This window comes from Protopterus annectens, chromosome 3.part0, assembly GCF_019279795.1.
Source record: "Protopterus annectens isolate FY-2018-M chromosome 3.part0, PAN1.0, whole genome shotgun sequence".
NCBI lineage: Eukaryota > Metazoa > Chordata > Ceratodontiformes > Protopteridae > Protopterus > Protopterus annectens.
In genome coordinates this window covers 488,019,832-488,044,166 of record NC_056731.1, presented here as the reverse complement: position 1 = coordinate 488,044,166, position 24,335 = coordinate 488,019,832, and the positions used below count along the sequence as shown (strand labels likewise).

Genomic DNA, 24,335 nt, shown 5'->3' with positions numbered 1-24,335 from the left:
GGTAAACCCTACATTACCCTCATCCGAAAATGAGCTGTTGCTTGAAACATCCTCAGGAAAATTATGTGACTGCATAAACCAGTAGGTGGATAAACTTAGAATCCAAACCAATACATTTTGACAGTTTTAATACAAAAGTATAAATCTTTCTGCAAATAAATCAGCAATACTATTGTAGTTCACCATAATTTTGCTGTACCCAATTTTAACAGATTTCTTGAATGATATTAACTTTTACAACATACACAGATTATGAATGTTTACAACAAAAGTGCGCTCAGTTGTATACCTCCAAGAAACTGAGGCTGGAAGTAAGCAGTTTAACTTCAAAATGGCAAAGGCAGTTATGAAGCAATGCTAGCCGATTGCTTCAAGCCTGATACTTTCTCAGTTTTGCAAACAAATATGACACTAATGAGAATGTAATTGTGGCCTCTTCTTAGTTCTCACTGAAGGCTGTCAGCCTATCATGGAAAGGGGGAGTGATAAAATGCTGTAAAGTCTTTGTATGCAAAGCATATGCCTACGGAAGAAAACTGCACAAGTAATCTCCATTTAAATCAGACTTTACCATATCAAAAAAGGCATTTTCAGTACAGGATGGAGAAGGTAATCACTCTTATGGCCCAAATTCACCACTTGTTCATAAATACTATGCAACCTATACCCCAACTGTCCTCACTGCTTTGTGTGTCGTGATTTAGTTTTCCACACAAAGGAACGCATCAAATGGGGGAAAAACAAGAATTCTTCCTATGAAAGTGTAGAAATTCAAAATGTAGTAAATAAAGATAACTGAGAATTCCTGAGAATACTGGAAAATATGAAGGTCTCTCCAAACACCATTATATTGGGTGACTTCAACTACCCAAACATAGACTGGGAGCATTACTCTAGCTCCAACACCCTAGCCCAAAGATTCCTAGAATTTATAAACTCAAATGCTATGGAACAACTTGTTACCACTCCCACAAGAGGGGAAAACATACTGGACCTGATCATCACCAACATGGGGACACTATGCTCCAGACCAGAAGTGTATCCCTCACTGGTAAGATCAGACCATAAACTAATCTCACTGGATATTCACATCCCGACCCCACCCCCTGCCCAGAAAACCACAGTGAAAAACTTCTCTAAAGCAAATTTCACATGCCTCAAAACCGAGGCGAAATCCTTCAAAGCCCCGCCTGTGGAAAATACCGCCCAGACCACAGAATCCTTTATAAACGCATTCTATGAACACCTTCAGGAATGCATGGATCATGCAATCCCAAATAAAACCAAGACCCAATCCTCCAAAGGCAGACGTCCTGTCTGGTGGACCCCAGCCATAAACAAACTATACAATAGAAGGAGGAAGCTACTACATGATAGAGCAAAATCCCAAAAGGAAGGCATCTCTGATCAGTATTAGCAAAAAACTACGGGCACTCATAAAATCGTCTAAGGCCAGCTTTGAGAGAAAAATTGCACAGGACACTAAGGATAATCACAAGGCTTTCTTTAGTTATGTTAGGAACCTGGGTGGAAATTCCCAGATATGCTCAGAATTAGTCCAAAATGACAAGAAATACACTGAGCCCACAGACATTGCCAACATCCTAGCTGACAGGTTCAGTGCAAACCCCCCCCACCAAAAGGGCAAATATCTATCCCAACAGAGTGCTGCCCTCCTGACATCTCAGATGCTCAGGTAAGAGCCGCCCTCTCCAAAGCAAAAAACACAGCATCAATGGGACCAGATGGTGTCCCGGTCTACATGAACACCAAGAAGAGCTAAACCCAAACATAAAACTACTGTTCAATCTTAGCCTTACTACAGGATATGTACCCAAAGAGTGGCGTACAGCAACAGTGGTCCCTCTCCACAAAGGTGGTGCCTCAACAGATCCTGGAAACTATCGCCCCATAAGCCTGACTAGCTTGGTCTGCAAAGCTATGGAAAGGATCATCATGGACCTCATAAATAAAGATATTGGGGACCTACAGACACTGGATCCTACCTAGTTTGGCTTTGTTAAGGGCAGATCCCGCCTCTTAAACCTGGTCGATTTCTTTGAAACAGTCACCAAGGCCATTGATGAGGGGAAGGTGGTCCACACAGCCTACCTGGACCTCGCAAAAGCCTTTGATACAATACCCCACTCGGGCATTATAGATAAGCTCACCAGCTTAAATATAAACCCCTATGTCACTAGATGGGTTGCAAACTGGCTCAAGGACAGAACCCACATGGTTAGAATTGCTGGAGCCATGTCAGACTCCAAACCAGTTACAAGTGGCATCCCACAAGGCTCAGTCCTGGGACCTCTCTTGTTCGGTATATATTTCTCGGCGGTACAGGCCAACAGGGAAGGACTGTTGCTGACCAAGTTCGCAGATGACTGCAAACTGGGCGCCATAATCAACTCTCCAGCCGACACAAGCATCCTCCAAAAGGGCCTCATAGAAACAGACAACTGGTGCCAGAGCCATGGCCTCAAGCTAAACGCCAAAAAGTGTATAGTCATCCCCTTTGGCAAAAACAAAGTGCCCACAAATTACCACATAGGTGGTAATCCATTAAGTACAGAAGAAGTCATTAGGGACCTGGGGACCCAAGTTGATAGCAATCTCTCATTTGACAACCACGTGGCCAAAGTGGTTAGAAAACATTTTATATAGCCCACCTAATCATGAAGGGATTCACATCTAGGTCAGGGAGGTCATCGTGCCTCTTTACTCATCCCTCATCAGGCCCATAATTGAGTACAATGCCCTTTTGGGATGTACCTTACCAGACACCTGCAGCAACTGGAAAGACCCCAAAAGTACCTCACCAAGAGGATCAAAGGGCTCAAACAGATGCCATATGCTGCCCGGTTAAAGAAACTCCAGCTCTACTCAGTGGCATACCGCCTGCTCAGAGGCAATCTGTGCCTGACGTATAAAGCCATGTCCAACCCGGAATTAATGGACATGCTGCACCTCAGAAAATCCAAATCCCATCGAGCTACGCACTCGAGAGACTTGAACCTCAGCACTGAAATAAATAGGACATGCTGGAGGGACAGATTCATAACCCAGAGGCTCCCTTCACTCTGGAATAAATTCCCAGTCCAGGTTAGGCAGAGTCCCACATTGACTTTCTTCAAGAGGAATCTTGATGAGTGGATGGGAGATCGTAGGTTTACCCCGGCTATCACTTCTGTGTCACTGTTAGACAGAGGCACAGTATACTAACCTCAAAAAAAGGCATAGCAAAATTAATTTAAAATGGGTGGCGAAAGCCAAACACACTCTGGCTAGGCTTATAAATGCCCTAGGGCAGATAGCCTAGTATGAACCTATGAACCTATGAACCTATGAATCCCACTAAGTATATTTATTTATTTATTTATGTGTAAGAGAACTTGAGCACTTGTGCCCTTCTTCATTTATGACCTTGTTAGAGAAATATACAAGACAATAATCAAACATAAGTAGAAAAAAAGAATACAATACTTCTTCTTTCAGCTTTTCCTAGTTAGGGGTCACCACAGCAGATCACCTGTCCGCTCATGATTGGCAGTGGAGTTTTACAGTGTCGAGTTGCCAGCCCGGCACCTAACCTTCCACAGAAGACACACACACTCACACCTAGGGGCAATTTAGAGTGTCCAATCCACCTACAGCATGTCTTTGGGATGTGGGAGGAAACTGGAGCACCCAGAGGAAACCCACGCGACCACAGGGAGGACATGCAGACTCCACACAGAAGGCACCCCAGCAGAGGATCGAACCGGAGAACCTCTTGCTGTGAGGCAGCAACGATAACTGCTGCACCACCGCAGCCGCCCAAAAAAAGAATACAATACTAAGCAAGCTTAACAATATAAAGGAGAGTGGTTTTGTCTGTTTACTTTATTTTTTTAGCTGTTATGATACTAATATTTAGTTTCCTTTGTTGTGCTATATTTTTCTGGTGATGTATTTATGTAATCCTGTATTAGTTTTACTTTATTTATTTTTTTTTATTGTGTCTGTAGTTTGCATTGGAGGGCTTAGATATGTTAGGTTGACTTAAGAAGGAGCAGACTGTGATTGCTGGAATAGACTAGCTTAGATGGAGTATGCCTATTTCAGTGCTTGGGTTTTGAGTTGCTTTTTGTGGTGGTTCAGTCTGATGAGAAGACACCATCAGTCAGGAAGATTGTGGCTCCAAATTTCTGCAATGGCTCCTTTATTCAGCAGATTAGTCTTACATTTTTTTGGGGGGGGCGCCACTGTTTATTTTGCATTCCACGGCACTAGTAGTAGTAATTGTGTTTATGGGGAACAACAAAGTAGAAATAGGTTCAAATTATATTTTTATGTACCACAGTGTTTATTATAAAATGCATTAGTGTTGAGTACATCATTGACTGAGAAATTTCAGTTAAGTACTGCACTGATTTGCTCAATAGACTGGTCGAGATCTTTCAAGAGCCAAGTGATACTTATGTTGTTCTTGTTGATTCACTGCAGTCCCACAACGCTTTAACCAGTGCTTTGTATTCTAAATTTCTTTTAGTCATATCCTTTAAATGTTATAGACATTAATTATATTTTTTTTAATTCTTAAACAACTGTCATCAACTATATTTAACATTTTATATAGTCCTTAGGTTTATGAAATCTGGTAAATGAAATGGTAGTTCATGTCAGCGTATCCTGAAGTGTTAATCCTAGTTAAAAGTTTCAGGGAATTCAAGTAAACTGGTCTTTAAAGTATAAACTAATTAAAGACATTGCTCGATTTTACTCTGGCTATTTAAATATACACTTAAGACCCTAATTAAATTATTATAAAATATTAATATGGAACACTTAATTGAAGGGATGCTGCTGTTTTATTTTTAGAAACCAGTGACTCATTTCGATAAAGAACTGCACATTTATGTAAAATGCTGCTCTCTAGATTGTTGAATACCACACTCATTTAATGTGGATTTGTTGTTTTCCAAGTCCATTTTCTAAAAGTATTAGCAAAATCCTAATTAGGAAGATCACTGTAATAATGAATAAGGTAATCAAACAAGACTCTTTGGCTGAAATAGTCCTGTATCTCATTAACTGCCAATGCCCCATTGCCAGCTTCATTTGTTGCTGTTACACTGTGCTAGAAGATTGGATTTATACCACATAGTGTTTGTATTTGCTCCCTATAACAAGATAACACATAAATGAAGCTTGGAAACAAAAAAGTACAAGGCCAAGACATGAAACCCTATTAGACACATTAAAATAAGTCTTATGATGGAGAGAGAGTGTACTTTGTGTTGCAAATGTCCCTCACCCCCAACACACACAGACACATACATGCACACACAATTAAGACCTGCTCAGATTCCTGAGCTAGCCAGTGACGTAATGCTACACTACAATGCCATAAAACAAACTCCATGGAACATGTGATTTGATGTACTGCAATTTACATGTTGTGTGTATAGTTAGGCCACAGGTAGCAATGTGACAGACATAGGGGACATGACTGTTATTAACTAAGACAAGCATTAAAGATAGATTTCACATCTACTACAGCTGGACAACTGGCAATAACTGGGTCTGACACTTAGCAGCACTACTGTGGCAGCCATACTCTGTACTGTTACCAAAAGGTAAACTGTCCTCTACAGAAAACAATGCACTTCCACTTGTTAGTCAGACTTTATACATACTCAGTACCACATGTACTCTACATAATTCCATCTCTGGTGTGAAGAGCAATTTCTAAATCTCAACCTCATTTTCCTAGATATTTTAATTTATAGTTTTAGAGGTAGGTTAGTTCATGGTAGGTGGTGCAGGGGAAATTACTTCAGGTTTGCTGATCTTTTCTGCTTGCACTTTAAGTGAGTCTTCTACAGAAATTATATAACAACTTTTACAAAATATAGTAATGTTCCTTTTCATACGATACTGAGACAAATTTCATTTTTACAGTTACATTTAAGTTTGTTTTCAATACAAGGATGTTATGATTTTGTCTGTGGCCTTTGCAAGTTTTTAATTTGATTTTGATAGTTTTCGTAAATGATCTGCTGGTCTGGTAGATTCGGGAGATAGTTTACTGCTTTGGAATTAAAGCAAACTGTAATTTATTTTTACCTGGTGACAGAGATTACATTTTAGCTGGCAACTGCATGAGTCATATTTCCAGGAATTATTAATTGCATATTTGACCGGGAGCAATATTTCCAGGAATTATTAATTGCATATTTGACCGGGAGCAATTGGAGTACATTTTTCCATTATGGGCCATGATGTCTGAAACTATGATCAGGCTGACCACCATTTTATACACTTCAGTCTGATTATATTTCATAATTGTACATTTGTTTCATGACAATAAACATTGAAAGAAGAAAGTAATTAGTTAACTTAGGTCCAGCCACTTGATAAGAAATATAAGGTGTACATGAATTAGTGAAAGTATGAGTTGACAGTACATGACTAAAATAGATAAACAGGTTTGGTTAGGGTATTCACCTGTGTCACTTATTATGAGGTAAATAGTATTATTTTCAATAACGGCCAAAACCACAGTTTAGATCTAAGGTATGGGGAATGTGACCACAGTTATTGCTTAGTGTTAATGTTAAGGCCTGTGCATTAATAAGTAAAGAATATTATTGGCAATCTTTCCTATCTTTAGACATTAACTACATTAAAAAGGGTGGGTTCACAGCACGCATTCTTCAAAACCCTATGGAATAAGAGCCCATGACATATAAGGCAAACAGTTCACATGAATTAAAGAAAAAGGCACATGAGAAATGGAAGTGATAAATGGAATGCAATCACTTATAACCTTTTCACTAACCTATATCTCAAATTCTAAAGCAGTGAAAGTAAAGCTATAATCAAAACTAACTAAATCATTTTACTAACACATACAGGTATAAAAAGAATACAACAATAATTTTTGTATTAACTGCTGCTTGGTTTACTCTTTCATTCATTTGCCTAAATGTATATTTTAACTATGTGTAAATTACGAATTCATATCATTATAGATGATTTGTTTTAGATATAGGGCTTCTGAAAGAATATAGTCCTGATAACATGAGGAATGAATGGCCCATTGTGTATTAAAGTTTATAATAAGAATAGTTGTGCATCTACATATACTTTTATTTTACATTTTGTCTGTTCATTTTTTTAAGTAAAAAACAGCTCAAGTTTAGAGACTACGTATGACATTGTGCTTGAAAAGTCAAGCCAACTTGCTTTTAACGCTGTAGTGACCAATCATACTAACTTATTAAACTTGATATTATGCTCCATTGGTATTATACAGAGGACAATGGTTGTCACTCGCTTATTATTTGTGTGTGTGTGTGTGTGTGTGTGTGTGTATGTGTGTGTGTGTGTGTGTGTGTATAGATATATAGATATGGATCCCCATCAGAAGCATGAGTTTTCAGAAACTCGAAATTCATATGCTTGAGACCATATAGATGATTTTCCGAAAACTCTAAGCTTCTGAATGGAGATCACAGTACAGTGAGGATTGGGGAATTTACCTTTTCCCCACTGTTGTGCAATCTCGGAGCTGGTATATGTAAAATAAAAGAATAGAAAAATGGTTGATTTTTGTTGTTTTCTGAAGCTTCAGGTTTTCAGAAAATCGTTCATATGGTCTTGCGCACATACATTTAGAGCTTCTAAAACTCAAGCTTCTGACTGGGATACATGTGTGTGTGTGTGTGTGTGTGTGTGTGTGTGTGTGTGTGTGTGTGTGTGTGTGTGTGAGAGAGAGAGAGAGAGAGAGAGAGAGAAAGACAGAGTGTGTGTGCATGTATATATAACACACACTAAATTATATTGTTGGTAAATTGCCACTACAGCAGTTGCACTTGTAAGATACAAAGAAAATTAAAATTCTAACCTGATAAATACATTTCTACTGTTACACATAGTAAAACTTCAGATCATATAAGCACTAAAATAAAATACAAGCAAGGAATATTATCTACATTATTTAAAAGTCTATAACTTTAGTAGTACTCAATTTCATGCATGGATTTGTAAGTTTAAAAGCTTCTGCCTATAAGGCAGAACAAAGTGCCACTGAATAAAATTTCACACAGTAAAGTTGTTAATGCAATTGTGTAGTCATCAGTGTCATACATTACTAAAAGTATTTAGGGAAATGTTGTCAGCAATTTCCTATTGCCTGCATATCTCATTACTACTAAAATAGTAATAATGAATTACCCAGCACAGCAACATTATCATCAGACTGAAGCAGGCTGTAATAAACTGAGCATGCTGCAAGCAGATTATTTTAATGACAAATGTTTTACAGCTAGTGATTTTAGATGCACTTTCATTTTTGTTAAGATATTACATGCAAACTCCATAATTATGAAGTGTCAACAGTCGAGATAATGAGGTGAGACAGATGGCATGATGAACACCTGGTGCAAAAAATGTTATGAAATAAAGTTACAAGTTATATTAAACTTTAATATGTTAGACAATGTCAATGTCAATATTTCTTTTTTTTCACCAAATTTTCAGTATACCATGATATTGTCCATACTTCATAAAGTATTCAATAGTCATTGCACCATTCTGCTCTGAAATATAAGTAAATATAATTTACAAACTTATTGTGCAGCAGCATTTTTGACAGAATTGAGGAAGGCTAACATGGGACATGAGGTGGGAACTTGTAGAAAATCGTTGCATATGATTTTGCAACTGAAGGTGTTAAGAAGTGTTTAATACTGTGTCACAGAATTTGTTTAATAATAATATAACTGAAAAAACAAAGGTTGTTTATTCTATGCTGGCAGTTTTTCCTGTATATAAGTGAGGCAACACGAGAAATGACTTTACGAATATGAGAGGATATTGGTTTAAACAGAATGGCTATGTGAATAAAGGAAGGTGTACACTTTGGGATATCATTCCTCTCGTCTCAATCTGCACTGAAGCAAACAATCATAATTTATTGGGAAGGATGAAAGGGCTTTATTTAGGGAAAACAAATATGTAGGGTTCTAGTGTCCCTGTTAGTGAAGTTGTGGTCCTCTTGGAGACAATAAATGATAAGATGTTTCAGCAAAGTCCTAAATATAAAGTTTGCAGTACACTGATGAAACAACAGATCTAGTAAAAAGAAAACATTATAAAAAATTCTGATCTCAAATAATTAAACAAGCAATCTTTTTTTTTTTTTCTGTTTTTAAAATATGGAAATCTGGTAATGCCCAACTTCTGGCAGAGAAATATACTCTTGTAAAACAAGGAGAAAGAATTTAATACCATACCTTTCAATGATGGTTTGTTATACAGAATGTAGTAGGTTTAAAAAAGATAAAAAATAAAAAGCCCTGACGCTCTAACAGAATACTAAGAAAACACTTTGTTATGAGCATCAAAGAGGTAACAAAATCTGTCTTTAATACCATTCTTGAGTTAATTTCAGTCAGAAAGATATATCAAATATAAAATGAAAAGGAATAAAGCAAAAGCAAAATTGCAAATGTCCATCAATGAACAAAAATGCTTTTGGATATTATACAGTTTGCACCAAAACTGATTTTTAACAGTGTTGTGGTGGACACCGAAACACATCTCAGAATTATAAAATAAAAAAAAAAACAAAGAAAAATGAAAAAATGTATAATATATTCATCTTTTGACTCATGTAGAATAATTTGTGCAAAGATACATGTTTGCAATGCATGCAGAAAAATCACACATTTCTAAGTTCATAGGAGCAATATGTAAAACCTGTGCCTGTTTTTGAATATTTGTCCAGAAATATTGGATTAATAAGTTGATAGGTATGTAATGTTATTTTTGCTCCTTGAAAATTAATGTCTGTATCTTTACAATGCTTGAGACAGTTTCATAAAGTTTTCAGGACATACATTTGGGAAAACAATCTCCTTCCCGTTTTTGTCCCATGGATTTTCAATGGTGATGAATTAATATGAAAGTGAAAGAAACAATGGCAACAGTAAAGCATGCCATCTTGCTGCTCCCATACACAAACTGTTCCCTCCCTACAAATCACAGCAAAATATGTCTATCTGATTGCGTAATGGACCTTTCCTTCAAGCAGTCTATCTCCCCACCTTCTCTTTCTGCCTTCTGTTCAACAAACTGATGCCTGGCTGTGATACATACTGAAATAAATTACCACAGTAATGTAGTTCAGCTTGCTGCACACACACACACACACACACACACACACACACACACACACACACACACACACACACACACACACACACACATCCCAAGTTCAAACCATATGAGTAACTAGCAGAGATCAAGCAATGTCTATTTGCTTTCACACATTCTCTTTCTCTACCTTACACCCTAACACTTATGCTGTTTTCACTGCTTGTCCTTCAGATGCATGAGTGAACATTAAGAAATGAATACTAGGCACAATAATGTATTCCAGTTCATTGTGGTCATACAGCCACTAACTCCAAGCAATGTAATTCACAAAACAATCAAAACTGAATTGCTGCTGCTGACACTGCATGCTGTTATATCTGGCACAGATATGATTTGATACACTTCTGGTTTTCATTATTCTAAATGTATATGTGACAGAAAACTATAGTTGAAAACTAAAAGAATCAGCTGTTTTGAACAACTGATTTAAAGTCCAGAACCTCACAAACTAAGAGGATATGGACTGGCTGACAACAGATATGGAAGCAGTGCAAAATTATGTTAATGAACATCATGACGTCTCATTTCTGACTGAGGTTTTTCATTTATTTTTATGTTCATTTAGACAAATTATTTCATTCTGACAATAAAGGGGATTTCAAAGTAATTATACCTAAAGTGGCCTAAGGAGAGAAAAGTGATTTTAAGTTGCATTTTAAAGATTTTAAAAAATGGCATGATTTGACATTAATTCAGTATACTCTGAATTACAGAAGCCTCATATGTCCTAGAATTAATCCCAGTGATATATTTTGCCCACTCCTTTATCTTTCTTGTGGCAGATGTGTGCATCCAAGGACCCATCTGAGTTGGGATTGCTGGAATAAGGCTCAGTCTTGGCCCTTCCCTTTTGGTTACTTAGTTTAAAATCATTTAGCTTGACTTGTATTTAAGTATAGTGTTCATGTGGGTTTGCACTCAGTTTACTGGAGCTGCTCAGACATTGCACTGCTGCCCTATGAGCAACTCAGTCGTGCATTGTAAAGCACTGATACACTTTTCTACCCCTAGCTCTCCACAGAAGAGACACTGTTTGGGAGTCTTACAGCAAAACCTGGTTTATCTAGCCCACTCCCCACTAGTTACTACAGTATATACTTACCATAATAGATGGACAGTGTACCATTTCTCCAGCCAGCCTGGTTGACTTGGGCATCCTGAGGCAATGTAACTTTTGCCTCATGTATACTGACAACTAGTTACTCCTAAAAACAACAAATACAACATGTGAGAGATGTATCTATACTATGAATTTGGAATCAATTCTCTCACATAACAACAAACCAGATATCAAACAGGCTGTCAGCACAGTTAGTTCACCTATTGCACACAACAAGCTCAGAGCATATAAACCCACATATGGGGAGGTACTCGCTAGAAGTCTACCTAAAGATCAGAGACCTCTCAAGTGCAAATCTACTGCATGCACTGCAGACCCAACAGAATCCACTACACATAATAATAGGATCATAAGATATTTTTCAGAAATACAAGAAAAACTAAAGGTCTGTGGCTGACAAAGTTTGCTGATGACTGCACACTGGGAGCAGTCATAGAATTCCCAAATGATGTTAACATCCTACAAGACGGTCTTATGCAAACAAATGATAAATGCCAAAGTCATGGCACTCAATGCAAAAAAATTATTATCACATCCCTTTCGGTAAGAACAATGTTCCTGCTAAATACCACATTAATGGAAACATCCTAAGCACACATTCAGTGGTGAGAGACTTGGCAGACAGGTCGACAGCAACCTTAACTTTGATCACCATGTCTCCACAGTGGTAAGAAGGGCATTCTATATTGCTCATCTCATAACTAAAGGCATTGCTTCCAGAAAAAAGAAGTTATACCCCCCCCCCCTGTACTCTTCCCTCACCAGGCCAATAATTCAGTACAAACCCCCCGTTGGTATGTACCTTTCCAGGCACTCGCAGCAACTGGAAAGACCACAAATGTTCTTCCCAAGGAGAATTAAAGGTACTCAGCATCTGTCTTATGTGGATCAGCTGAAATCATTGCCACTTTACTCTGTTTCATACAGACTACTTAGAGGCAATCTCTGCATTGTGTATAAGGCAATCTCTGACTCTGCTTTATTGGAAATGCTGCATATCCAAAAGTCCAATGGCTCACAGGTTACTTGCTCTAAAGACCTTAACCTGGTATGTGACATTAATAGAACCTGCTGGAGGGACAGGTTTGTCTCCCAGAGTTTACAGCATCTGTGGAACAGACTCCTAATTCATGTCAAGCAGAGTACCTCTTTGGCTTTCTTCAAACACAATCTGGACGATTGGATGGGTAACCATAAATTCACCCCAGGGGGGTTCCACCTGTGTCTCTCTCGGACAGGGGCAATATGTGCTGATTGTGGAAACAAGGACAGAACTTGGCTAGGCTAGTAAGGGCCCTAGGGCCATTAGCTTAGTAACTTCCTATGATCCTATGCACACACTGCAGACTCAACAGAATTCACTACACATAATATTACACACAACAGTGTCTCAGCCAATAAGCCCCTAAGCAAAGCACCTGAAAACCAAATGTCTTGGTCATGGGCGACTCCACAGTGAGACACACAGATGTCCCCCTCACCTGGTTGGACAAGGAAAAGGGCCACAGTCAGCTGCCTGCTGTGTGCCAGGATCCATCAGATCACGCACACACTCAAGTCTCTCAAAAACAAGTACCGTTATGACTCTGTCATAGTCCATGTTGGAGTGAATGACTTCAGATGTATCTCACTTGACTGTATAAAGAGAGACATGACTGAGCCCTCAGCTTGTGTGTCCCAGGCAGGTATGTCCATAGCCTCAATAAAAACAAAAAATGATTGACTTCAACATTTGGGGGAATCCAGTATCTGTCAGTCTGGGAGGATATGGTTGACAGACCATACTGCTTTGCCAGAGATGGTCTTCACATACCACCTCTTGGCTTTGGGTTACTGCAAACTGTTCTTGCCTCACCCATTGTGCCTTTTTTAGGAAATGTCATAATAACAAAATTCGCGATGTAAAAAAAATCCACTACAGACAAACTTATGGTTATGCTGCTTAATGCTAGGAGTCTAAATTGGAAACTGCACTCGCTGGAAGCACTCCTTACCTTGGATGTCACCCCGGCCAAGCAAAGCTGCAATGCCTTCCACACATTCAGACCTCTAAATGAGCATGAAAAAACCAAAGGCAGAATGTATCCATCTTCATTAAAGACAAATACACCTCAAGACTGATCAAACAGTACGACTCCCTAGAGCTACTCCAAGTTCAACCAACTGTAGGTAAAGCACCCTTCCATATCACTGTTAGTTATAGGTCCTCCACCATGAACCACAAGAACCACTCTGTCTACCAGGACCTACTTGAGTCACTCACTATACAGCCAAGCAGCTTGGTTATGGGTGATTTCAACTATCCTTCCATCGACTGGGAGTCATATATGAGCACAAACACACTTGCAGTAAGGTTCCTGGACTTTGTAAATACAAATAATCTGGAACAGATAGTCTGCACCCCCACAAGGGGCTCAAATTTCCTACACTTAGTACTCACCAACTTAGGGGATTTCTGCACTACCTCCCTGTGTGTTGCCCTCTCTAGGAAGGTCTGATCATAAATCAGTCTCATTCCAAGTAACAATCATACCTGACTCCCCCCCGCCCCCAAGCAAAAAGGATGAAAATTTTCTACAAAGCAAATTATAGCCTTCTAAGTGATGGCAAAAATGGTTTCAAACCCCCTGCTACCACTGTCAGCAATGACTCTTATGCAGATGTATACACAAATGCCCTGTATAAACACCTATACTAATGTATAGACTCAGCTGTACCTGATCAGATCAAAACAAGGTCCTCACAAAAAAACAAGCCACCCTGGTAGACATCAAACATTAACAGGTTATACAACAAGAGGAAGAAACTAATGCCTAAAAACAAGAGGGAACTGACTCAGCAGAAGAAGGACACCCTCCACAGCTTGAGCAAGCAAAATAGATGTCTTGTAAAGTCCTCTAAAGCCAATTATGAAGCTAAACTAGCATCACTACCTAAGGATAATCAAAAGGCATTCTTTAGCTATGTCAGAAATCTAAAAGGGAAGGATCAGCTTTGCGCCGAACTAGTAGTGGAGAGTACCAATTATACTGACCCTGAGGAGATTGCCAATCCACTAGCAGACATATTTGCCACAAACTTCACTCCCCTGTCCCACCAGATATACCCCAAAGTGCACCTGTCATCAGTCCTCTACCTACTATCTCCAAAGAACAGGTTTTAACAAACACTCTCCAGGGCTAAAAACATAGCTTCTATGGGACTGGATAACATTCCAGGTTCATACCTCTCAACCTGGAAGTATCAGAAATCTAGACAAAGCCTGATGAAAAATAAGTACAAATCTGTACGCTGATTAACATAACCTTTGCATATATAATTATGCAACCCCGCCCACTACAATGGAATTGTGGGATACCAACTTTCAAACACAAACTGAAGAACAGACAACCAAATTATGGCCCCAGAATCCCCAGCCTGCAGCCATTCCAATGTCCCATTACTTTGCTATTTCACCCCGTTTACCATAAACACTGAAATGTGCATACTGCTTTAGTTGTACAATGATTATTTGGATTTAATTTTACATTTTATAAAACAAACTCTAATAGACATCTGCTAAACAAAGTAGTACAGTGTCACAATGAAAATAGACTTAGCATTAAAACTTCTCTGCCCTTAAAACTCACATTCATTGAAACCCACATGCAAAGAAAATGAATCTGGCCAGTCGCAGGTAAAGATTACCTTTGGCCTTTTTTCAAATCATAGGCCCCTTGCATATGAAAGACACAGGTGTTCTTTGATATACCTTCCTGACTGTATTAGATTATATTCCTTGTATAATACAGCATGCTTGTTAGAGCATTTTAAATTTATTGTTTTGAGCATTTTTTTTCCATTAAGCAATAAAACAAAATGCATGAACCAGTAATGACAAAACTGCCCAATTCAGAACATTTCCATCACAAAAGTCTACTCAAACTTCTACAATCCATCAGTATCAGTAAATATGCACAATCTCTGCAGAAGTGAAAGTCATCTAAATAATTCAACATTAAATAGATGTGTAATTAATAAAGAAGTTACTGCTAGCGAACAATTTTATATTTCATTGTTTAATCTACAAATAAAGTGCCTGTTGCCCTTTAGGAATAAATTGCATTGCCTATGTCACACACACACACACACATCCCAGTTTCAGCTAAACAGACCCTTTCCCACACAAACACACCAGTTTCAGCTTAACAGCCCACCTTTCCCAGCATAGTAGTTTCAGCTTAACGGCCCCTTTAAGCTGAAATGTAACAGCACAATCAAACAGCACTTTCAGCTTAATGGCCCCTTCCCAGGACAGCAGTTTCAGGTTAATGGCCCCTTTCAGCTTAAAATGTAACATGCTCAGCACACTTACTTGAATTCGGTGCATACCACGGACCGGAAGAAAAACATTTGTTTTTACAGAAGAACAGCTGAAGTTACTCGGCCCCATGTAAAAAGCACTGAACAGCCTGTTTCCAGCACAGTTTTAGCTTAAATGTATACACACAGTTCCAGCTTAAAGCGCACACTTATTTAACAACTCCTTTCCAGAAAATGTAACAGCACACTTAAGGTTTCCCAATGATTATGGAAGGCTTGAAACTGAAGTCAGGGATGTGTAGTAGATTTTCTTTACTCTGAAGTAAGTTTACAGTGTGTGCTTTGCAGTTATCGGTGGAAGTGTTTCAAGAAATCCATTTTATCTATTAATTAGGACGTGGCTAGAATAGATGTAAATTACAGCAGTAATGGGGAAATGGATTTGTACAGCTAAGAAATCCACTGTTGTATTAATTTGTTACTTAACAGTGTGTTAATGGCAAGGGCAACAATGTTAAACACTACCCAATTATTCCGTTGCGATAAGCAGCAGTCTGGCCAGCCACTTTATGGAATATAGATATATAAACGGCTGTCATTGTTTTCTTCACACACAGACTTTCCATTATGCATTAACAGTTTAAGGCATAGCGTTTTTTTTTTTTTTTTTACTTACCTGAAACCAGAGAGATTGAACTCAAGCCACCATCCTGGGAGTGTGGACCTGATTCTGTACTGCAAGTAAGTTGGGCAACTTGGGTTTGCCCTGGTCGCTTGGCAGAATTGAGAAGTTAAACTTAAACTGTAACACTAAGTCTGCACCTGCCTGCTTGCTCGCTGCTGCTTGACCTGCTGTGCTGTGCATACTGCTACATTCTGAAGAATTTCCAAATTACCAGACCGGCAGATTCAAACATTAGTGCAGCAGTGTGCTGATGCATTGTGAATGAAGTCCTAGTGTCTCCGACTGGCTGGCACTCAGGAAGCTAATGCATGATGGCATCAGCAGCCACAAGGGTTACTATTATAATCTTTATGCACCTCGTGCTCTGATTTAGCTGAATCCCTTTTATTAATGGCGGATCGATTGATGCAGATAGCAATACAGACAATGGCACGTTTTCTTGGTGCGTATGCCTAGTAGAAAACTTCTTTGTACATCGAGATTGCATGTAATCATGTTTAAATATATTGCAGGTGGTATTTCAGCATTTATAAGGTTGAAATTCAGTGTTGGTTCGATATTTTTATCAGCAGTATTCTCAGCATTCCAAAAGGTGTATGTAGACATTCTAGTAGTCGCGATATTTAATTACAGGCATAAGTCACTCAGTAATTTGATAGTAAACCCAGCCACAACTACTTGTACAAAAAACAAAACAAAAAAAACTTATAAACCTTATAAAGAAAAATCAGGAATTAAAGGGGCCACTCATGAATTCTTGGCACCCCATTATTTAGCTCTGAAAACTGGTAAATACAGAGGAATTCAGTATGGTTGAGAGGTATGCCCATGTTGCCTACTAAATGGTTTAAAACAGGACCTAGCAGAACCACTTGGCACTCTCTTTAACTACAGTCTAAGTACTGGCTTTGTCCCAGAGTGGAAACAGCAACAGTAATTCCTTAAAGGAGGGTCCATCAATTGACCCGAGGATATATAGATCTAAAAGAGACTTTGGAGTGATTAAGTGTCTGGTTTCTGTACTTTCTTGCTGTGCTTAACTGTTTTCCACCTAAATGCAGATTTTCCAGTGTTTATTGCAATTTAAAAGCTTGTTTTTTTCGCATATTGTACTTATTTGACTGCCTGCACTTTTAAAAAGTTGTTTTTTGTTTAAATAATTTGTTTAACTGTTGTAGGCTACACACTAAAGTGCAATAGCCTTTTCTGATCGTTTGTAGTCATTTAAAGTGGTTTTAAGTGTACTTTTTTTACTGTTTTTGCCTTATCTTTTCAAAAAAACAAAACAAAAAAATTTCCTTGTTTCCCACCTTTCTAAGTTAGTATAGTCCAGTTTTCAGGCTAGTGTTGAATTCAGGGCTGTGATACTAGTTTCTGAGTTGCCCATACCTTACTTGGATAGAAGGAAGTTTCTCTGTTCACCTGAGAGGGGAGCCTTGAGCAACCTACCTGTCCCTGGAGGAGTTGTTCCACCCCAGAAGTTAGTAGTTTATTAGCCATTTTGGGCTAATTTCTCTTTCATTTCCCTACTATAAAAACTGTGTTTGCACGGTTTTGCGCACTGGGCAGTGCTGGTTAGCTATGGTTAAATTATTCCCGGCTCCACTAAGTCTCCTCTTCAGTTTTTCCATTGAAACTAGTCTAACTCTCAGTCTAAGCACTCAAAAAGCATCTTACAGCCCAGCACTTGCTCAGACCTAATAGAAAGCACTAATATACCCTGACACTTGATTGTCCAGCAGGGCAAGGCTCATAATTCACCCCTCACCAACCAAGCAACTAAGCAGCTCACCCTACTATTCAGGCATGACCAAAGGGCAACTTCAGGTGCACTCTCCAGTCCAGCTGGTGAACCTGGGTATCCTGAGGCAATGTTACAACTGCCTCATGTACACAGACAACCCTCTCCTCTAACCACAAAACACTAACACATGAGAGAGATGCAATTATACAGCCAAACTAGAAGCTAAGCTGTCTACACCCAAGACTGGAAGAGACAGTCAAGAGGAGAAGGTTAACACTTGCACCACACCTCCAGCCACACACAGACCTACTAAAGCAGCACTGGCAAAAAATATACATAAATACACAAAAATCATACTTGAATGCTCTAAATAAAACCTGCAAAAGCATCAGAGACCACCAAAGCAGACACCCAAACAACTTGCACTTCCTGTCACAAACCAGACAACACATAAAACACAAAATCAGTGTGCTGCACAATCACAGCCCTTAAGGCAAAATAACATACCTAACACACTAGTAATAGGTGACTGTATAGTCAGGCACACTGACGTCCCACTCACTAGGCTGGACAAGCAGAAAGTTACTGTTAGCTGCCTGTCAGGATCCAGAATCCGCCACATAAAACAAGCACTCAGGTCACTCCAGAACATGTACAAATATGACTCTGTTATTGTTCATGTTGGTGTGAATGACCTGAGATGTACTTCCCTGGGCTACTTAAAAAGAGACATGGAAGAGCTCTCTGATCATGCAGCCCAGGCTGGTATGACCGTGACCCTGAGTAGCATCCTGCCTCACCAAGAATGATACCTCAGTATAAAGAAAAAATGATCAATTTCAACCATTGGCTAAGCTTCTGGTGTTATTCAAAGGGGATCCAGTGTCTGTCAGCCTGGTATGACATGCTCGACAAGCTGCATTGCTTTCAAATACTGGCCAAGGCTCTTGCTGCCCCCATAGTGCCTTTTTTAGGCAAGGCTCAAAAGTCAAACCCACCTCCGTAAACAGCACAATTAGCAAAAAACTGAGGGTTATGCTACTCAATGCCAGGAGTTTAAATCTCAGAATGCACACGCACGAAGCACTCCTCAGTATGGAGAACGTCGACATCTGTGCAGTAACTGAAACCTAGTTCAAGGCTCCAGAGAGCACCCCAGCACTACCGGGCTACAACTCATACTACACGTTTCGGCCACAGAACACAGACCGAAACACAAAAGGAGGGGGTGTATCCATATTCATCAAGGATACCTACACCTCCAGGTTAGTGGCGTATCATGACACCTCTGAGATCATCAATGTGCAACTAACATCGGGCAAATCTGCAATGCAAATTGTGGCCTCCTACAGATCACCCTCCATGACCCAGGACCACCACTTCACCTTTCTGGAGACACTGGAAAACATGAAGATCCTACTGAACACCCTGATATTGGGCGATTTCAACTACCCTACCATTCACTGGAAAAACTACTCGAGTACAAATTCCCAGGCCCAGCGCTTCCTGGAATTCATCAACTCAAATGCCCTGGATCAGCTGGTAAACTCCCCTACCAGAGGTGAAAACATATTGGACCTGGTCATCACCAGCACGGGCGACAGGTGTTCCACACCGGAGGTCAACCCATCACTGGTTAGATCAGTCCATAAACTAATCAATCTGGATGGCCACACCCCACCACCACCCCCAACTAAGGAAACCACAGTAAAAAACTTTTCTAAAGCAAACTTCACCTTACTTAAGACAGAGGTGGTAAGTTTCACAGCCCCCATGCTAAAGGATAACGCTGCCCAAGATGCAGAAACCTTTACAAATGCACTCTATGAGCACCTACAAGGATGCATGGATCGTGCCATCCCTAGCAAAACCAAGACTCACTCCTCTAAGAGAAGGAAACCAGTTTGGTGGACCTCTGCAATAAACAGGCTATACAATAGAAGGAGGAAACTAGTTCAGAAAAAAAGCAAATCCCAAGAAGAAAAGACATCCCTGATTAGTATCAGTAAGAAAATAAGGTCCCTCATGAAATCATCCAAGGCTAACTTTGAAAGAAAACTAGCCAAGGATTCAAAAGATAACCACAAAGCCTTCTTTAGCTATGTTAAGAATCTAAGTGGCAACTTGCAGATATGCACTGAACTAGTGCAAAATAGCACAAAATATACTGAACCTACTGATATTGCCAACATCCTGGCAGATAGATTCAGTGCAAACTTCACCCCCCCTCACCTCCAAAAGGGCCCACAACAATAGCGGAAAAGTGTAGTGTCCCAAAAATCACAGATGCACAGGTGAAAATAGCCTTTTCAAAAGCCAAAAACACAGTGTCAATGGGACCAGATGGTGTCCCAGGCTGTGTCTTGCACGAACTACAGAATGAACTAACCCCCCACCTAAACACACTGTTCAACCTCAGCCTCTCCACAGGCTACGTGCCCATAGAATGGCACACAGCAACTGTTATTCCTCTCCATAAAGGAAGGGCCACAACTGACCCTGGTAACTATCGCCCCATAAGCCTGACTAGCCTGGTCTGCAAGGCTATGGAGCGCATCATCATGGAACTCATTAACAAAGACATTGGGAACTTCCAAACACTTGACCCAACCCAGTTTGGCTTTGTTAATAGTTCATAGTTTAGTACTAAGCTAACTGCCCTTGTGAGCCATTTTAAGCCTAGCCAATTATCACTTATGAGACTCAAACCCTGCACCTTGTGCTTGTAAGGCAAACACCTTAGCCATTAAGCCACCCTCCCAACCCCTAAGGTTAAGGGCAGATCATGCCTACTAAACCTGGTTGACTTCTTTGAGACAGTCACCAAAGCCATAGACGAGGGAAAGGTGGTTCACACAGCCTACATTGACCTTGCCAAGGCTTTCAACACCATTCCCCACTCGGGTATTACAGAAAAACTCACCAGCCTGAACATAAACCCCTACATCATGAGATGGGTTGCCAACTGGCTTACAGACAGAACTCACACGGTAAGAATAGCGGGCTCCAGGTCCAACTCTAAACCAGTCACAAGTGGTGTCCCACAAGGCTTGGTCCTGGGACCCCTACTGTTCGGCATATACTTCTCAGAAGTACAGACAAACACAGGAGGACTATGGCTAACCAAGTTCACCGATGACTGCAAACTGGGAGCCATAACTGACTCTCCGGCTGACATGGACATCCTCCAAAAGGGCCTTACTGAGACAGACACCTGCTGTCAAAGTCATGGCCTCAAGCTAAATGCCAAAAAATGCATAGTCATCCTATTTGGGAAAAACAAAACACTCACAAATTACTACATAGGTGGCAGCCCCCTTAATACAGAAGAGGTAATAAGAGATCTGGGGACCCAGGTAGATAGTAATCTCTCCTTTGACAATCATATTGCCAACGTAGTTAGGAAATCCTTCTATGTGGCCCATCTAATTACTAAAGGGTTCGCATCTACAAATAAAGAGGTTATAGTGCCCCTCTACTCATCACTCATTAGACCCATCATAGAGTACAATGCCCCATTTGGGATGTACCTCACAAGATGCTTCCAACAGCTGGAAAGACCACAAAAGTACCTTACCAAGAGGATTACTGGCCTCAAACATATGTCCTATGCAGCCTGACTGAAAAAACTCCAGCTGTACTCCGTGGCATATCGCTTACTCAGAAGTGATCTCTCCCTGACTTACAAAGCCATGTCCAACTCAGAATTGATGGACATGCTCCACCTAAAGAAATCCAGGTCACTGTGAGCCACGCGCTCTAGTGAGCTAAACCTCACCACAACAATAAATAGAACATGCTGGAGGCATAGATTCCTGTCACAGAGACTCCCCATGGTTTGGAACAAAATTCCAAATTACATCAGGCAGAGCCCCTCACTAGCACTCTTCAGTAGAAACCTTGACGAGTGGATGGGTAACAGAAAATACATCCCTGGGATCACTTCATTGGCTCTGCTTGACAGAGGATCAGTTAATTAATCAATGGGCCAGCGAAAGCCAACACACTCTGGCTAGGCTTATAAATGCCCTCGGGCAGATAGCCTAGTAACTACCTATGAAACTATAAGCCAAACCAGCTTATCTGCAAGGTCATGGAGAGAATCATTATGGACCTTATCAACAAAGATATAGGTGATCTCCAAACTCTTGAACTGACTTGATTTGGCTTCATTAAGGGTAGATATGCTTATAAACCTGGTGGACGTCTTTAAGAATGTCACCGAAGCCCTGGATGAAGGCAAAACAGCATATATAGCCTATCATGACTTAGCCAAGGCTTTTATCGCAATCCCCCACTCAGGCATCATTGAGATACTCCTCACCCACTTGGGAATTAACCCACAGCCAACTGGCTCTCTGACAGATCGCATACAGTTGAAGTTGGGGATTCCACCTCTACCAGCAGACCAGTTACCACAAGGATCTTTGCTGGAACCACTAATGTTTAAAATCAATTTCTCAGAAGTCCAGGCAAAAATAGATGGCCTGTGGCTTACCAAGTTCACTGATGACTGCAAGCTGTGTGCAATCATTGAATCCCTCAGTGATGCTGACATACTAAAAAAGGGTTTACACAGATAAAATTATTGGTGCCAAAGCCACGGACTTAAACTAAATGCAAAAAAATGCATTATCAGCCCTTTTGGGAAAGGGGAAGTCCCTGCAAATTACAATATTAACAGTACTCCCCCCCCCTTTGCTTAAACCCTGTTGTGAGAGATTTGGGAACACAAGCTGATAGCAACCTTAACTTTGATCACCATGTGTCTACAGTGGTAAGGATGGCTTTCTACGTGTCACATCTCATAAGTAAGGGCATCGCATCCAGAGCTAAGTATGTTATAACTCCCCTGTACTCATCCCTCATTAGACCACTGATAGAGTACAACTCTCCTTTCTGTATGTACCTCACCAGATACCTGCAGCAGCTGGAGAGACCTCAGAGGCTTCTCACCAAGAATATCCAGGACCTTCATCGCATGACCTACATCATGGACAGACTGAAGGCCCCATCACTGTACTATGTATCTTATAGGCTGCTGAGAGACGACTTGTGCCTGGCCTACAGAGCAGTCTTGGACCCTGCCCTAATTGAAATGCTGCACATCCGCAAGTCAAATGGGACAAGATTCACTCACTCCAGGGATCTTAACCTAATCTGCAACATTAACAGGACATGCTGGAGAGACAGATATGTCCCCCAGAGATTGCTACTCCTCTAGAACAAACTCCCAATTCAAGAAAAACATGACCTATTTAAGTGTAACTTAGATAACTGGGTGGGATACCATAAATTTACCTCAGGGGTGTCACCTATGTCACTCTTGGATAAGGGCAGTCTGTGCTAATCATAGACTTGCGCTGCAAATATAGACCATACAACTTGGTCAATAAGGGAACAAGGGTACAACATGCCTAGGCTTATACAGGCCTTATGGCCAACAGCCTATTAACCTCTTATGAACCTATGAACCTATGCATGTATTGTAAAAGTTGTAATAACTTTAAACTTCCTATCTGACTAAGCTTAAATATGCTGTTTGCTTATGTGACAACTGTTAGCACTTTGTTATTTCTATACTGTCCCATGAACTTGTATTCTAAGTTATTCATTTCTCAATACTGTACTCCTTTCACTGCCAACTTTTGCCTGGCTGAAAATAGCATTGTGACAAGTCCACCTACCCATTGAACAAATGCAACAAATAAATAAATAACATGAAAGAAATATGATGCACTGAAAGTGATACTTTTAATTCACATACCTGCCTTGGAATGCTCATAAGTTCATGGAGAGTTGCTAGAACATCAGTTAGTTCATCCTGAAATCAAGAGAATGAAATGTGAAGTGTTGATATTACCAGTGCAAATAATATAAAATCACTTACAACTACTAGATATAACTTTAAACATCAGACTAAATGGGCACTAAGGGACAAATTCTTTCTGTGTGATCTACAGTCACCATCCCACTTGCTGATAATAGTATTTTTTTTCTGGGGAAGTCACCAGCCTTAGAAAAAACTGCAAGAACATGCTGACAAAATAAATTATGAAATGCAGGTAGCCCTCAGTCGGCCTGATTAAAAAAGTCTTGGGTCCTGCATCGGTTGCTGTCCCTTCTTCCATGACATCAGGTCGTCAGGGTAAAAAACAAGCAGCCGATGCCATTACATCAGTCTTTCTTGCCGTGCGGTGCCCGAAGCAGAAGCAGTTCGCAAGTGCCGGTTGGCCGACTCCTGAAATTTTCATTTTCGAGTTTCAGAACCAAAG

At 40.1% G+C, this 24,335-nt stretch overlaps 1 protein-coding gene across 1 annotated transcript in view; it reads right to left on the bottom strand.

The window, feature by feature from the left end:
• PKD1L1 (polycystin 1 like 1, transient receptor potential channel interacting) overlaps positions 1-24,335 on the bottom strand; it is a 1,345,235-nt gene that overhangs the window by 767,286 nt on the left and 553,614 nt on the right. Inside the window, exon 22 of the mRNA XM_044065604.1 lies at positions 23,828-23,884. Within this exon, the coding sequence (XP_043921539.1) occupies positions 23,828-23,884 (57 nt within the window). The remainder of the gene's footprint in view (positions 1-23,827; positions 23,885-24,335) is intronic.